Consider the following 16,177-nt stretch of genomic DNA (forward strand, 5'->3'; position numbering starts at 1 on the left):
AGATGGGTACTAAACTTAGAGGCAAACACTTTTAAGTTTATAAATGTCTAATCACTATGCTGCACATATGCCACTAATATAATATTGTTGTTTTTTTAAATATATTTTATTGATTTTTTACAGAGAGGAAGGGAGAGGGAGAGGGATAGAGAGTTAGAAACATCAATGAGAGAGAAACATCAATTCAGCTGCCTCTTGCACGCCACCTACTGGGGATGTGCCCGCAACCCAGGTACATGCCCTTGACCGGAATCGAACCTGGGACCCTTCAGTCCGCAGGCCGACGCTCTATCCACTGAGCCAAACCAGCTAGGGCACTAATATAATATTGTCAAGTGTAATTTATGACAAATTAAAACAGAAGTGGCCAATTTTTACTTTATCTATCCTCCTATATATCTATCTACTGCTCCCACGTATTTTAGTGTACAGTTCGTTCACATCTTAAAATATATTTCTATCCAAAAGCAATACTATCCTGTTCTGTATCACACAACATTTTGAAGGATTTCCAATTTCTATTTTTAAAACAAAACTCTTACTCCTAACTAGACAGACAGTAGTAAATGTGCAATCGGTGTCATTCATAAACTTCTATTCTTATGTTTTAGATCTAAATAAACATTCTGTCTAAAACAGGGGTACGAAACTTCCAGCCTGTGGTTCACATACGCTCTCAAAATGATTTGACCTGATCCTGCCAAGGCATTAGCAGTGACTTAGTTAAATGTTTGACCAAAACCAGAAGGCTATTTTTAAAGTTGATAATTTTGTATGACTCACGAATAATGTTCTAAATACCCAAGCTGCACATGTGTGATGCATGTCATACATAAACTTATAGGCTTATATTCTGGTTCTAAATAAACATTCTGCCTAAAAGAATACCATTTGCCAACAAGATATTTTGCATATTAGGAAACTGCTTAACAGGCCTTTCATCCAAAAACTGAAGACTCCACCTCGTTTCTAACCAAAAAGTTGGAAAGACTCCACCCCGAGTTCACTCAGGCGAAGTTAGATGCTGGATTTGGCCCTGGAGCCACCACTGGCCTTGGGAGGAGTGGCATCCCTGGGTGCAGCTTGGGCTCTGGCTTGCTTTCTCTCTTCCTCATCTTGCAAAGCCTCTTCATAATGGGGTGAGTAGGCAGTGGGCAGGGTATCACTGAGATCGGCTAAAACCTCGAGGACTTTCATCTTGCTGGTCTCAGCGTGGGCTCTAGGACCCCACAGGAACTCATAGCGTGGAGGATCACTGTTGGGCACAGGTTGGTACACCAGGTATTTTTCCTGCACCAAATCTTGGGTGATAAGCTTCCTGGGCTCCCCAAAAATGAAGTGACTCTTTCCATCATAGACACTCATCATATTCAGGAATTTCCAGATCTCCTCCTCAGTGGCGCTGTTGCCATTCAAGGAGATGACACCCAGGATAGGCATCAGAATCCCTTTGGTAGGAAATCTGAAGCCGCTGCTCAGACTCTCATCTTCACTGTCGACAAGGGTGTAGGAATTACTGTTGGGCTTCACTTCTTTCACTTGCAGGCCGAAGAACCGATCCATGCGCTCAGAGGCTCTCCCGAGGATCTCAGGGAAGTCCTTCCTGAACCACTTGTGGATGATCTTCAGCATGTCTTCCTTTTTAATGAGATCATTCTTTTTATATTGATACAGCAGGTACTCTACTAACATAATTGCCTTTTGATTTATAAGATCTTGGCCAGCATTCTTAGTGGAAATTGAGGCCCTGGAGGAACTTTTACTTTTCCTAACATGGCCTTTGGCTTTTACAGCAGGTATTTCACATGAGGCAGCTGCAGCGCCACTGGTGGTGGCTGGGGCACCCTGAGGTGCCTGGAGAGTGCCAGCACCAGCATCCCCTAAAACAGAAGAGGAGGAACAAATGGCCTCTCCTTCCTTTCCTGCAGCGGCCTGAGCACTCTTATCACCTTGTTTCTCAGCTCTGTTTTGGTGGTGTTTCTTCTGAGCACGGAGCTTGCTCTTATGACCACGAGGCATGATGGCTGTTGTTCAAGACGGAAGAGGAGGAGCAAGCGGCCACTCCTTCCTCTTCTGCAGCGACCTGAGCACTCTTATCACTTTGTTTCTCAGCTCTGTTTTGGCGGCGTTTCTCCTGAGCACGGAGCTTACTCTTATGACCACGAGGCATGATGGCTCTTGTTTAGGACAGCAGACAGGTGATTTGGGCACCTAGTGGGTGGGGAATAAGGTAACTTGAGCACCGTTAACAGGAAGATTTCACCTTGCATTTCCTGAAGGGTGCCTCTTCAGGCTTCATTGAGGGCACTACTCTAGGATCCCACAAGTCTCCTGTTTTCCTGGTCTGGCCCTTAAAAATCCCACTGAGAAACCAGATAAATTTTAGAGTCAAATCCACACTATGTGCTATCAGCCCTGCCTTGAGTTTACTCTTGTGACAGTAGGTGATTTCAGTGTAGCCCCCCTTGTTCTGGCATGTGGCATCATCCCTCTTTATCCTCAGTATTACCGCACCAATGGGAAGGGCCTAGGCAACCTACCCTCTGCTGCTCTAATGCTGCCACCAAAATGCTCCCTGGGCCCCAGGAGAAAGAACTGGAGAGAAACTTTAGTTCACCTTCCCATCAGGGGAAACCTAGTGCTGAGAATTTGTTGGGGTCCTTTATGTCATGAGTTCATTTGGATCCCCAGTTGTCAGTCAAGCCACATAGGACCCAATTCTGAGGTCTCAAATGGACTCATGCTGAGGTCATGATTTCTCCCTCTGCTGGCCTGGTACCACTCCCCTCATCCCCTCAGACCAAGGCACTAATTTCACTGTTAACCCTGAGTGAGGGCAGATGGGCACTCCTGCCTCACATCTATCCTTGAGGTGCACCAGCGCTGAAAATAGACAGGATTCTTGTTTTGATTGTTTTGTTAATCCTCACTGGAGGATAGTTATCACATATTTTTTTTTGTATGTATGTATGTATGTATGTATGTATTTATTTTTCCACTGGTTAATATGTTTATTACCTTACACATCTTTCTCATCTTTTGTATTGCTGAAAATGGACAGGATTCTTGATTTGTTCATTGGTGTTGTTAATCCTCACAGGAGGACAGTTTTTCTGGTGATTTTTTTAGAGAGGGGAAAGGTGAGGGGGAGGGAGATGGAGGGGGGGGAGGGAGAGAGAGGAAATATTGATGTGGGAGCAACACATCAATTGGTTGCTCGCTCATGAACCAAACCGGGCAAGGGATCCACCTAACACCTAGGTACCTGCCCATGACCGATGACCGGCTCCAGGAGCCTTGTGCAGGCCGACCATCTAACCAGGAGGCGCACTGGCTAAGGCAGGGAGGATTCCTTGTGGCCCCTGGCACAGGGTGGCACATGCCCACAGTCCTCAATGGTCTGTCCCTGAAACCTGGCACAACACGAAATCCTCCCTCCGCTGACCTGCAGTTGCCCCTTTGACCGGATCTGTCACCTCCCCGAGATGGCCTGGGAGGAAGTGAGTCAACTCATCATGGCGACGAGCCCTAGCCTCCCAGGGGTGACTCCCACAGCCTCCCTCAGTGTAACAGCCCTGAACCCTGGTAGAGACGGGGCCCTCTTTGTGCCCTCCTCCATTACCCCAAGGCCCTGGCCTCTCTGAGACACCACCTGAGGAGTAAGGGTGACCGCGGCCTGCCCGCTCTGCTCCCGGCAGCCTTGGCTGAGTTTGGCGGGGTGGCCGCTCGAGAGGAGGCCGGGTCGCTCTTTATTTCCTTGGCGGGACAGTCCCGAGAGCTGAGTACAGGGGCTGCTGCCCTGCGAGGCCCTTTCACCGAGAGAGGGCTGCTCTGAAGCACCCGGCCTCCATCTTGAATCCCTTTGGGGCCCAGGGGTCCTCCTTCAGTAGGGTCGGGCCTACTCCCTCCCAAGGCCTCCCCCAACACTTTCCAGGCCGCAGTCTCAGGGCTGTGCTGGGGCCTGTCGGGGCTCAGCAGGGGAGGGGTGGGGGGCCTGCCTTTGTTTTGGGGGTGTGGCTTCCGAGGGTAGAGGTAGGTCCTCACCTTGACTCAAAGCCACTACTGCGAAGCCGCCCTCAGCCAGGCAACCGCCACACAGGTCTTCAACTCCCAAGTAGAAGTTGGTGGGTCCTTTCCCGCGGGGCTGTCCAGGGCGCGCCTGATGCCGGATGCCTGAAGGATTAGGGTCCTTGGGCCCCAGGTCCTCACTCAGGATTCCCACTTTTATGTCTGCAGATCTTGGACGTCTCCCTCTACTGACACAAGTGGGTCTGGCGCCCACAAAGTCTGCCCTCCCCTGAGACCCAGTGAGGCAGGCAGTGAGGATGCCCTTCCTCTGAAGTGGGGTCCTAGGTCTCCCAGGCGGGAAGAGGGCGGGGCTGTGGGAGCCTCCCTTTGAGAGAGACATGCTGTCGCTTAGCACTGCGTGTTCTCGCGGGAGCCTCCCCTTGAGAGAGACATACTCTCGCTTAGCACTGCATGTTCTCGCGTGAGGCTGTTGTGTGATGTACAAGCTTCCTGTCTCTGCACACCTGGCCTTGGGTCCCTCCCCGAGAATACACAGCTGGAATGCGTGGATTCCTGCTCTTCTGCGTTTTCCAGGGCTAAGCTCAGTGCTGGATTCTCTGGCCCCTTCAAGTTTGGGGGTGCCCTCACACCACTCAGGACCTTCCCATAGTTGCATTCTTCTTAAAGTCACATTCCCTCCCTCTGCAAAATGGAAAATGTCCGTTAGTCAGAGGCCCTGATGTCCTGGGCCTCCCAGCCTCTAATCAGGCTGACATGCCCGCCAGGGGCTCCACTGCGAGGACAGCAGAGGAGATTTTGTGAGACCTCCTCTCCATTGTGGGGCTACCCTTAGTCCACACCAGGGCCCTCACTGTGAGAGATGGCCCTTCCGGTCACTCCGCCCTCCTCTTTCTGACACTGCTCGGCTTACTCCGCAATGCCTCTCGCTGAGAATTCCCGGTTGGAGTCAGGGTTTACCACGTGATCATGGCCCTTCCGGGCCTCCAGGAAGAGCCAGCAGGGACGCGTCTCCAGGACCTTACTGTCCTGGCTGAGTCCTGCTGCTGCTCCTCACCGGCAGCCTTCACCAAGTCTGTCAGCGCCTCGGACTCCTACTGCACGGAGCCCACCCTCCTGGGTTTTTGCTGGGCCCCTATATTGTGGCGTGATTGGTTCCTCAGCCCTCTTTCACGGGAGTCCTTGTCTTGGCTTCTGTCTGTTGCTTATAGGCTTCCTGGGAAATGTCACCTCCCTGCAAACCCTTGAGCAATTTCCCTGTTGCAAATCTTGCAGAAAATGGATCCCGCTTTGTGACTGATGTAAGACTAGGCAACGGTTGTCAGGGGAAAGAAAGCTGATACATTCTTTCTCTTCAGCAGCCAGACTTAGGGAACTTGCAAAGGATTCACTTTCTATGTAGGGGGGTAGAGCCCGATGTTTGTGAGTCCTGACTGGGCTTCTGAGGGCATCTGGTTTCACACAGGTCAATGATCATATTGTCACTCGCTATGATCTCATCGCTTTTACTCAAGTCTTACTCATTTCTGATTTTTATTTTTCTGGTTATGTCACTCAATCAACTCTTTTGGTCCCTGGGTCCTTCTTTTGATCACTTGAGATACATTTTGGAGCAGTAGAGAAAAGTGGATTAGCTGACTCATGGTCAGCTGCAAGGAGCGCGCCCCTGTGAGCTTTGGACAAATCCAGACCAGGGGTTCTGGTCCCAGCTCTGTCACTTACTAGCTGTGTGAACTCAGGTACATCAGCGAACTCTGTGAGCCTCCGGTTCTGCATTTATGAAGGGGCTTTGCTAAGCCCTGTCTTGTAGGGCTGGTGGATTGGGGGGAATGTATGATTAGCGCCTGGCACAGTGCCTGGAATGCATTGCGATTTTTCACAATGCCTGATATGTTTCTGATTAGGATGATTTCAACCCTTCAATATACCACTCACCTTAAAGCCTTTTTAAAAAATATCCACGAAATATTAGAGAATATGTGTCCATCTAGGACATGGAACTCCAAATCTGTCCAATATCTATTTACAAAGAAACTCTAAGTAAATCCCCCTCCAACCCATTAAATCATTACATCTCTCTTAGAGTTTTCCAAGTTACAACAACAACAATAACCAAAGATGTTGAATGTCATTTTAATAGAATGGGTTCTGACTCTCTAACCCACACAAAAAGCAACAGCCCAATGGCTGCCAAGTTTCCAGTCATGGATTATGGTGTTTTTTTCCTCAGAAATTCCCTGAAGATGATGGGCATCAAACACCCACTGTGTGCACTTTGCTCACCTGCACTGGGACAGGAGCACGGGATGCATCCCAACGCTGTCCCAGGTGGAGATCCTCTCGGGGTTACTCATCATTCCAAAGTAACTGTAACAGTCATCTTCCAGTCCAGGTGCAAGTGTCTCAGCTCTGAGACCCACAGTCTGAGGGTGTGGTCCGTGCCCACCATGCTGTGACCTTAAGATTCCCTCCCACTGCCCAGCTTTCACTTTCCCCAAGTCTCTAACTGCCTCCCTCGCCTCACAGATTCTCCACTAGACTCCTCATCTGGAGCCTCCCGCCCCACTTCTGTCCCCTTAATTTCACTGGTCTGTGTACATTAGGAGTATCTCACCACCTACATTATAAGAAAGCTGCTCTTAGACCAGGGGTGGGCAAACTTTTTGACTTGAGGGCCACAATGGGTTCTTAAACTGGACCGGAGGGCTGGAACAAAAGCATGCATGGAATGTTTGTGTGAACTAATATAAATTCAAAGTAAACATCATTACATAAAAGGGTACGGTCTTTTTTTTTTTTTTTTTTAGTTTTATTCATTTCAAACGGGCCGGATCCGGCCCGCGGGCCGTAGTTTGTCCACGGCTGTCTTAGACTCTAAAATTCTATGGGCAGCGCAGGTAGGGTCTAGTTTTCTTAGCATCCCCAGTACTAGCCAAGAGCCTTCCAAAGAGCAAATGCTAAGTTAATATTTGGACATGGAAAGAGCCAGTGTACAGGAAGCCAAACTTATTAGGATTTCATTTCTCCTACATTCTTGAAGAAGCTAAGCCAATCCAGGTACATATACTGCAATTTTACAAAGAAACTGAAACTAGCAATTGGCCATATTTTCCATTGTTCTTCACATCTCATGATCACACAGACTTTACTCTGGGGTAATTTCCTTTTACACAAAAATCCATATTCCAATATCATGCTATCTATCTTGTTCCAAATGACAAGAAATGACCCAAGGATTTTCAATTTGTTCCATAGCAGCAAAATTCCCAATTTTTCTACCCGATAAACTCCAATAAATGTGTGGTCCATGTCACTCATACACTTAGGTTCTGGAGCAAAATAAAAGTCTACGTGAACGGAACAATCTTTAAAATAGAAAAAGGAAACTGTTAAATCTCCAATTTCCCCATGTTGTACAGGCACTCAAACATGTTACTAATATGCACTGTGTTCTCAGGAGCCCCACCCTGGCTCCTCAAGGTTGGCTGCTTTCTTTAAGCAGAAAGTGAAGACTCTGCCTCAGACCTCACTAGGATGAGAGGAGTTTCAGGACATGCCCTGGACTGCAAATTGGCCAGGGCAGCAATAGGGGAGCCCTGCTGCTGCTGTGCCTCAGGCCCTCTCTTTCTTACCCTGAAAAGCCTCCTGATGATGAAATGGGAAGGCCCTGTCCATGGTATCATAGACCTTAGCCCAGTGGTTCTCAACCTTCTGGCCCTTTAAATACAGTTCCTCATGTTGTGACCCAACCATAAAATTATTTTCGTTGCTACTTCATAACTGTAATGTTGCTACTGTTATGGATCATAATGTAAATATCTGATATGCAGTATGGTCTTAGGCGACCCCTGTGAAAGGGTTGTTCGACCATCAAAGGGGTCACGACCCACAGGTTGAGAACCACTGCCTTAGACAAACTCCCTCACATCATATGTACTCATAGGAAAGCACCCTCTATCTATGTACAAAGGTCATACTCATTCTTTCTTATAGCTACATAATACAGTGTGGATATCCCATGGTTTTTCAATCAATATATTGATTAGCATTTATGTATCTTCCTATCGCTGTGGGTGTGACTTCCGGGTAAGCCTTAAAATGTGGAATTACTAGGTCACAGGTAAATGCATATTTAGTTTTGGTATATATTGTCAAATTCTGTATGGTAACGTTTTGAGAATTTTTGCATCCCTGTTCTAAATAATATTGCCACTAAATAATATTCTCAAGTAATATAATAAGAAACAAATAATTTTGAGATACCTTTACCTGTTCTAAATAAAGAAGTTATGCTTGCTTCCTAAATAACTTTTGGAAGTTTTGTTTCATTTTCCATACTCTGGAATGACTTGTGTGATGAAATTTGTACATTTTGCAAGAGTATAGAGAGTAATGTAACCCATGCTCCAGTTACTCATTTCCAAGCTTCAGCTAACACATGGCCAATCTTGTGTTATGTATATACAACCTCAGCCTCCAGAGTATTTTCTTTAGAGTTTATTTTATTCTTATTTTTTAAAATGTTTTTATTGGTTTTATTTATTTATTTATTCATTTATTTATTTATTTATTTATTTATATTATTCTTTATCATTATGTTCCCTTTTCTCCCCATTAACCCCCTCTGGCCGGCCCCACCCCACCCCAGGCCTTCACCATCCTATAATCTGTGTCTATGGGTTGTGCATATATGGATACAAGGTCTTTGCTTGATTACCTTCCACCCACTCATCCTCCCCCCCATTCCTTCTGAGATTGCACACTCTGTTCCATGCTTCCATGTCTCTGGATCAACTCCATTCACTAAATAATTTTGTTACTTAGATTCCACATATAAATGAGATCATGTGATACTTGTCTTTCTCTGACTGACTTGTTTCACTTAGCATAATACTCTCCAGGTCCCTCCGTGCTATCTCAAAGGGTAAGGATTCTTCTTTTTGCTGCTGGATAGCATTCTTTTTTACTGCTACATGGTATAAATGCACCACAGTTTTTTTTGTTTGTTTGTTTTTTTATCCACTCATCTACTGATGGGCGCTTGGGCTGTTTCCAGATCTTAGTTATTGTAAATTGTGCTGCTATGAAAATAGGGGTGCATATATTCTTTCTGATTGGTGCTTTGGGTTTCTTGGGATATATTCCTAGAAGTGGGATCACTGAGTCAAATGGCAGCTTCATATTTGATTTTTTGAGGAAACTCCATACTGTTTTCCATAGTGGCTGCACCAGTCTGCATTCCCACCAGCAGTGCATGAGGATTCCCTTTTCTCCACATCCTCACCAGCACTTGTCATTTGTTGATTTGTTGGTGGTAGCCATTCTGACAGGTGTGAGGTGATATCTCACTGTCATTTGAATTTGCATCTCTCTGAAAATTAGCGACTTTGAGCATTTTTTCATATGTCTCTTGGTCTACTTTGGAGAAGTGTCTATTTAGGTCACTTGCCCATTTTTAAAGTGGATTGTTTGTCTTCCTTTTGTTAAGTTGTATGTGTTCCTTATATATTTTGGATATTAACCCTTTATCAGATGAATCATTGCCAAATATGTTCTCCCATATAGTGGAGAACATCAACATATTTTCACTTTGTTGATGGTTTCTTTTGCTGTGCAGAAGCTTTTTATTTTGATGTGGTCCCATTTGTTTAGTTTCTCCTTCGTTTCCTTTGCCTTAGGAGCTGTATCTGTAAACATATTACTATCAAAGATGTCTGAGATTTTGCTGCTAATGGCTTCTTCTAGGATTTTTATGGTTTCACAACTTACATGTAAGTCTTTTTTATCTATTTTGAGTTTATTCTTGTGTATGGTGTAAGTTGGTGGTCTAGTTTCATTCTTTTGCATGTTTCAGTCCAATTTTTTCAACACCATTTGTGTTTTAATATTCTTTATCTTTAATTTCTTTATTGGTTAAGGTATTATAAATGTGTCTTCATCCCCCCATTAACCCCCAACCTTCCCCCCCACACTCATGCTCTCATCCCCCTGTTGTCCGTGTCCTTTGGTTTGGCTTGTATGCATGCATACAAGTCCTTTAGTTGATATCTTTCCCTTACCCCCACCTTCCCCTACTTTCCCTCTGGGGATTGATAGTCTAATCACTGTTTCTCTGTCTTTGGATCTGTCCCTGTTCATCAGTCTATGTTGTTCTCTATATTCCACAAATGAGTGAGATCATGTGGTATTTATCTTTCTCTGACTGGCTTATTTCGCTTAGCATAATGCTCTCCCAGTCCCATCCATGCTGTTGCAAAAGGCAAGAGTTCCTTCTTTTTTACCACAGCATAGTATTCCATTGTGTAGATGTACCACAGTTTTCTAATCCATTCATCTTCTGATGGGGACTTAGGCTGTTTACAAATCTTAGCTATGGTGAATTGAGCCACTTTGAACATAGGGGTGCACATATCCTTTCTGATTGGTGCTTCTGGCTTCTTGGGATATATTCCTAGAAGTGGGATCACTGGTTCAAATGGGAGTTCCATTTTAAATTTTTTGGAGAAACTCCATACTGTTCTCCACAGTGGCTGCACCAGCAGTGCAGAAGGGTTCCTTTTTCTCCACATCCTCTCCAACACTTGTTGTTTGCTGATTTGTTGATGATAGCCATTCTGGCAGGTGTGAGATGATACCCCATTGTCGTTTTGATTTGCATCTCTCATATAATTAGTGACTTTGAGCATGTTTTCATATGTCTTTCGGCCTTCTGTATGTCCTCTTTCGAAAAGTGTCTATCTAGGTCCATTGCCCATTTTTTTATTGGATTGTTTATCTTCCTATTGTTAAGTTGCATGAGTTCCCTGTAAATGTTGGAGATTAAACCCTTATTGGTGATATCATTGGCAAATATGTTCTCCCATGCAGTGGGCCTTCTTGTTGTTTTGTTGATGGTTCCCTTTGCTGTGCAAAAGCTTTTTATTTTGATGTAGTCCCATTTGTTTATTTTCTCTTTAGTTTCCATTGCCCTAGGAGCAGTATCAGAGAAGAAATTCCTGCGGCATATGTTTGCAATTTCGCTGCCTGTAGATTCCTCTAGTATTTTTATGGTTTCCCATCTTATGGAGTGTTTGTGTGAACTAATATAAATTCAAAGTAAACATCATTACATAAAAGGGTAAGGTCTTTTATTTCAATAGTTTTATTCATTTCAAACGGGCCAGATCCGGCCCGAGGGCCGTAGTTTGCCCACGGCCGGACTAGGCCCAAAGTAACAGGCTTGTACCTCCAAGGTCACATGAAACCAATTTAAATCAGAAAGTCAATATTTTTATTTCATAGAGGAAGCTAAGTCAGTCAAAGAGTGTATATTTGTGTTTGCTTTCAAATCCATGAATGAGTTCAATAGATTGATTTTTTTTTAAATTTCTTAGCTAACATGAAGTCAGAAAAAAAGGGATCTGGATGATCTGCAAAAGTATTCCAGTACTGGCTGTTAGCATTCCTATTCTATTGGCCATGTCATTCTTTATGTACCTTCACATCAATACCATTTAGCTTAGGAGGTAAGCAATATGTCAATCTAAATTATTGCGTACAGCCAAATATAGTAGCAAAAAGAAAGAAAATAAAGGAACACAATAACAGATTGCTCATTACCTGGCAACATCACTCAGCACACCGTTAAATACTTTGTTGCCAAACTTAAAGAATCTACCAATGCTCTTTATTGGGTTTAAAACCCAGTGGAGCCCAGCTGGTGTGGCTCAATAGTTGAGCATTGACCCATGAACCAAGAGGTCACTGGTTTGATTCCTGATCAGAGAACATGCCTGGGTTTTGGCCTCAATCCCCAGTGGAGGGCATGCAGGAGGCAGCTGATTGATGTTTTTCTCTCATTGATGTTCCTATCTCTTTATCCCTCTCCCTTCCTCTCTCTCTAAAATCAATAAAAAACATATTTAAAAAAATAAAAAGTAAAACCCAGTGGTTCTAACCTCCAAGATTCTTACCCCTCTCCCATTTTGACCCATACTTAGCACCTCACTGCAGCTCCCCTCTCTCTGCAAACAGCCCCAGTTCAGTGATGCAGGGGGTGGCAGGTTTTGGTGGTTTTTTGTGGTTTGTTTGTGTGGGTTTTTGTTTTTTCAACGTAAAGGGCCAGATAGCAAACACTTTCAACTTCTCAGGCTATATGATCTCTGTTGCAACTGTTGTAGGCAGTTAGACAGACATGAGCAGAACAAGGATGATGGGCCAGGTACAGAAGATCACCAGGGCAGAACACCCCCCCTACACACACACACACACACACACACACACACACACACACACACACACCTAGTAATGAGAAAGAACTAGTAGAGCAGATATTGGAAATAGTCAATTCAAGACCTTACCCCTAGGACCTCTCTCCACCCTAGAATGCCTCCAGTCATGCAGGTGGGATTCTCCTGACCTTTTCTCCTCTGGCATGTGGTTAGTCATGTGGTAGACCCCCACATATAGAGGAGAACGGGAGGGGGGAGGGGCTAGAGGAAAGCCCCATCTGACTTCCATGCAAGGACAGTAAACAACAAGATAGGCACTAATAGGTCAGATTGAAGAAGGACAGGCCCTGATAGGTCACTTTGAAGAAAAAAGTAATTCCCCTCTGAGAGTTTTAAAGGAATCCTAGCCCACTTCCCAGGGCAGCTCTTTGAGCTGCCCACTGGAAATTTCTCTTCCAGTGTATTTTCTCTTTGCTTGCTCAAATTAATTTTCTCTAGTGAGTCTGGGTCTTGGCTCTGAATTCTTTTCTTAACCAGAACTCAAGTTTGCTGGACTCAGGTTTGATCTGACCCCACCAGTCAGACTCCTAATGCCGTTCCCACCGCCTACAACACAACTACCCAACTCTGCTGTTGGACCATGAAAGCAGCCACAGACAGTAAGAAAATGAATGAGTGTTTCAATAAAATTGTTTGCATGGAAAAAGGCAGCAGCCCAGATTTGGTCTGCCAGCAATGGTTTTGCCTCTCCTGCACAAGGAAATAATGTAGTTTTATTGACACTTGTATGATGAATTGAGAAAAGTGTTGTTCATTTACACCACACACTTCACTCAAAAACTCAATTAAAGCCCCCACTGAAATTCCCGTTGTTCTACCCCAAAGTCTGTTTCTGGCCTCCAGTAGCCCAAAGTCTCTTTTATCTCTCCCTTTCTACCACAAATCTTTCAAAGACCCCAATATTATCCAGAGCATTTCAGTTCTTCATCAAAGCTCACAGGCCCCATTAAACAGTTAACAATACCCATAATCCTTGTAATGCTATTTAACTTAGTACTAATGTTATTGGAGTGTGTCCCTTGAAGGCCATACCCTCTACTCCAAGAAATGCAATATTCAATAGTCACATGAAAAGTGTCCTATATCATTAACCATCAGAAAATCACAAATTAAAAACTCAATCAGGTACCACTATATACTCACAAAAATGACTAGAATAAAAAAAATTTGACAACACCAATGACATTGTGTATGGCAGTGTAAAATTTTACAGCCACTTTGGAAAACAGTTTGGCAGTTTTAAAATAAACATACAGGGTATCCCAAAAAATGTATATCCATTTTAACAGCTGATAGCTCAATTTTGAAAATGAACTCTATTTTAATAAACACTGCCACCTGGCCAGTGTGCTTCCGAGGTTGAGCATGGACCCATGAATTCGTTTCCCAGTCAGGGCACATGCGTGCAGGGGGCAACTGATTTATGGTTCTCTCTCATCATTGATGTTTTTTCTCTCTCCCTCTCTCTTCCTTTCTCTGAAATCAATAAAAACATATTTTTGAAAATAAATACTATTTTTATAATTGTTCAAAGTGTGTGTATACATTTTTGCGAAACCCTATATATTACCCTATTGTAATTATACCCCTATTATTTATCCAAGAGAAATGAAACCATATGCCCACATAAATACCTGCACAGGCATGTGCATAGCAGTTTTATTCATAACAGCCCCCCAATTGTTGATTTATTAAAGATAAACTGCTGCCCTAGCTGGTTTGGCTCAGTGGAATGAAGGGTCCCTGGTTCGATTCCGGTCAAGGACACATGCCCGGGTTGTGGGTTCGATCCCCAGTAGGGGGCGTGCAGGAGGCAGTCGATCAGTGATTCTCTCTCATCATTGATGTTTCTCTTTCCCTCTTCTTTACTCTCTGAAATCAATAAAAATATATTAAAAAATAAAAATAAACTATTTTTTCATCTGTTGATGGACACGTGGAGGTAGACCAGATGTTTATCAACAGGAGAATGGACGAAAAAATGAAGTACTTACTATTCAGCAATAAAAAAGGAATGAACTACTGCTAGGGACTGTATGTTTGGGTCCCCTTCTCCCCAAATTCATCTGTTGAAGCTCTAATCCCCAATATAATGATACTTGGTAGTGGGGCCTTTGGGAGGTACTTAGGTCATGAGAGTGGAGCCCTCAGGAATGGAATTAGTGTCCTTATAAGAAGAGACATGAGAGACATGTTCTCTCTTAGCCGTAAGAGGATACAGCAAGAAGGCAAACTAGGAAAAGGGTTCTCACTTGACATTGAATCTGCTGGCAACTTGATCTTGGACTTCCCAGACTTCAAGTCTGTGAGACATAAATATTTGTTGTCTATGGCATTTTTGTTATAGCAGCCCAACTGACTAAGACAACTACTAATACATGCAACAACATAAAAGACTGTCAAAAGTATCATGCTGCCCTAGCTGGTTTGGCTCAGCAGATAGAGCGTCGGCCTGCGAACTCAAGGGTCCTGGGTTGTTGAGTGTTTCCTTACCACGTCCCGCGTAGATCAGGGTTCAGGAACTGGAAGCAGAGCTGCACACAAATGAAAGAGAAAATACACGAGATAATTTGGAAATATTGGGGGACCAGGCGAGTAAGCCCAACTCAGGAGGAAGGACTTCCCCCCGTGCTCAGGCCTCACCAAGCTTTTATTGATCTGGGATGCACCCATAGCATAGCCCTTAGGCAGGCGACCCCCCATTAACAGGCAGACTAGCCCATCAGTAAGGATTTACATAATAATAAATGGGGGAGTAGTTTCAGCTACCACTGTCTGGACAAACAGAGGTGGGCCTAGCTCCGACCTTTGCTAGGGCTTCAAAGGCACCCAGCCTTGGGGGGGGGGGCAGGGGGGCGGGTTCTCTGTCTACACTTATCAGATAGTGAAGGCAATAAACAGTTTCCCACACTGGGTTCAATTCCAGTCAAGGGCATGTACCTTGGTTGCGGGCACATCCCCGGTAGGGGGTATGCAGGAGGCAGCTGATCAATGTTTCTCTCTCACCGATGTTTCTAACTCTCTATCCCTCTCCCTTCCTCTCTGTAAAAAATCAATAAAAATATATTTTAAAAAAAGTATCATGCTGTGTTAAGAAGTCAGATGTAAAAAAGAGTACATACTCCATGATCCCTTTATGTGAAATTCTAAATAGAATTAACCTATGAAAATATAAAACAGATTAGTGGTTGCTGCTTAGGTGGGATATGGGCATTGATGGGGAAAGAGCATGAGGAATTTTTCTGAGGTGCTAGAAATATTGTGGATCTTGATATGCATTGGCTTAAACTTATTGAAGAATATGCTTAAGATCTGAATGGTTCATTGTACATAAATTTTACCTCAACACAAAAATATTTAAAATTATGTATTTAGCTGACATTTTAAAAGTCCTTAGATGACCACTAGAGTTCTAACCACATCTGCATCCCAGGTAGTGAAAAGGAGAACAAATGGTAAGGTCAAAGGACAAAGAGCACTTGCCTGCTGTCTGGTCATTCTTAAGGAGACTCAACGTCTCAGCAACAACTTGCACTTAATTCTTTTTTTAAGAAGTTATTTTTATATTGTTATTTTCATAAAATATATGCCACAGAATATCATTTTGATCTTTTGTAAGTATATTAAATATGTTCACAAAGTTGTATACCATCACCATTATCTATACCTAAAATGTTTTCATCATCCCCACAAGAACTCTTTCCCATTCCCATTAGTCCCTGGGACCTCTATTTTACTTTTAGTTTCTATGAATTTGTCTTTTTGTGTTTGGCTTATTTCACTAAGCATAATGTTTCAAGGTCCATTCTTATTGTATATTCGAGTGTGTGTGTGTGTGTGTGTGTGTGTGTGTGTGACACATTTTGTTTATTTTTTCATCT

The 16,177-nt window shown here is 43.9% G+C and overlaps 1 protein-coding gene across 1 annotated transcript; it reads right to left on the reverse strand.

Moving 5' to 3' along the window:
• Nucleotides 1-1,017: 1,017 nt before the first annotated feature.
• Nucleotides 1,018-4,408, reverse strand: LOC102416938 (melanoma-associated antigen B2-like). Its single transcript, XM_006085689.1, has 2 exons — nucleotides 4,045-4,408; nucleotides 1,018-2,024 (listed from the first exon to the last, which is right to left on the reverse strand). The coding sequence occupies exons 1-2, from the start codon at nucleotides 4,406-4,408 to the stop codon at nucleotides 1,018-1,020; spliced, it is 1,371 nt and encodes a 456-aa protein (XP_006085751.1).
• Nucleotides 4,409-16,177: the final 11,769 nt, after the last annotated feature.

The sequence above is a fragment of the Myotis lucifugus genome, unplaced genomic scaffold (genome assembly GCF_000147115.1).
Source record: "Myotis lucifugus unplaced genomic scaffold, Myoluc2.0 scaffold_20, whole genome shotgun sequence".
In the NCBI taxonomy this organism is placed as follows: Eukaryota; Metazoa; Chordata; class Mammalia; order Chiroptera; family Vespertilionidae; genus Myotis; species Myotis lucifugus.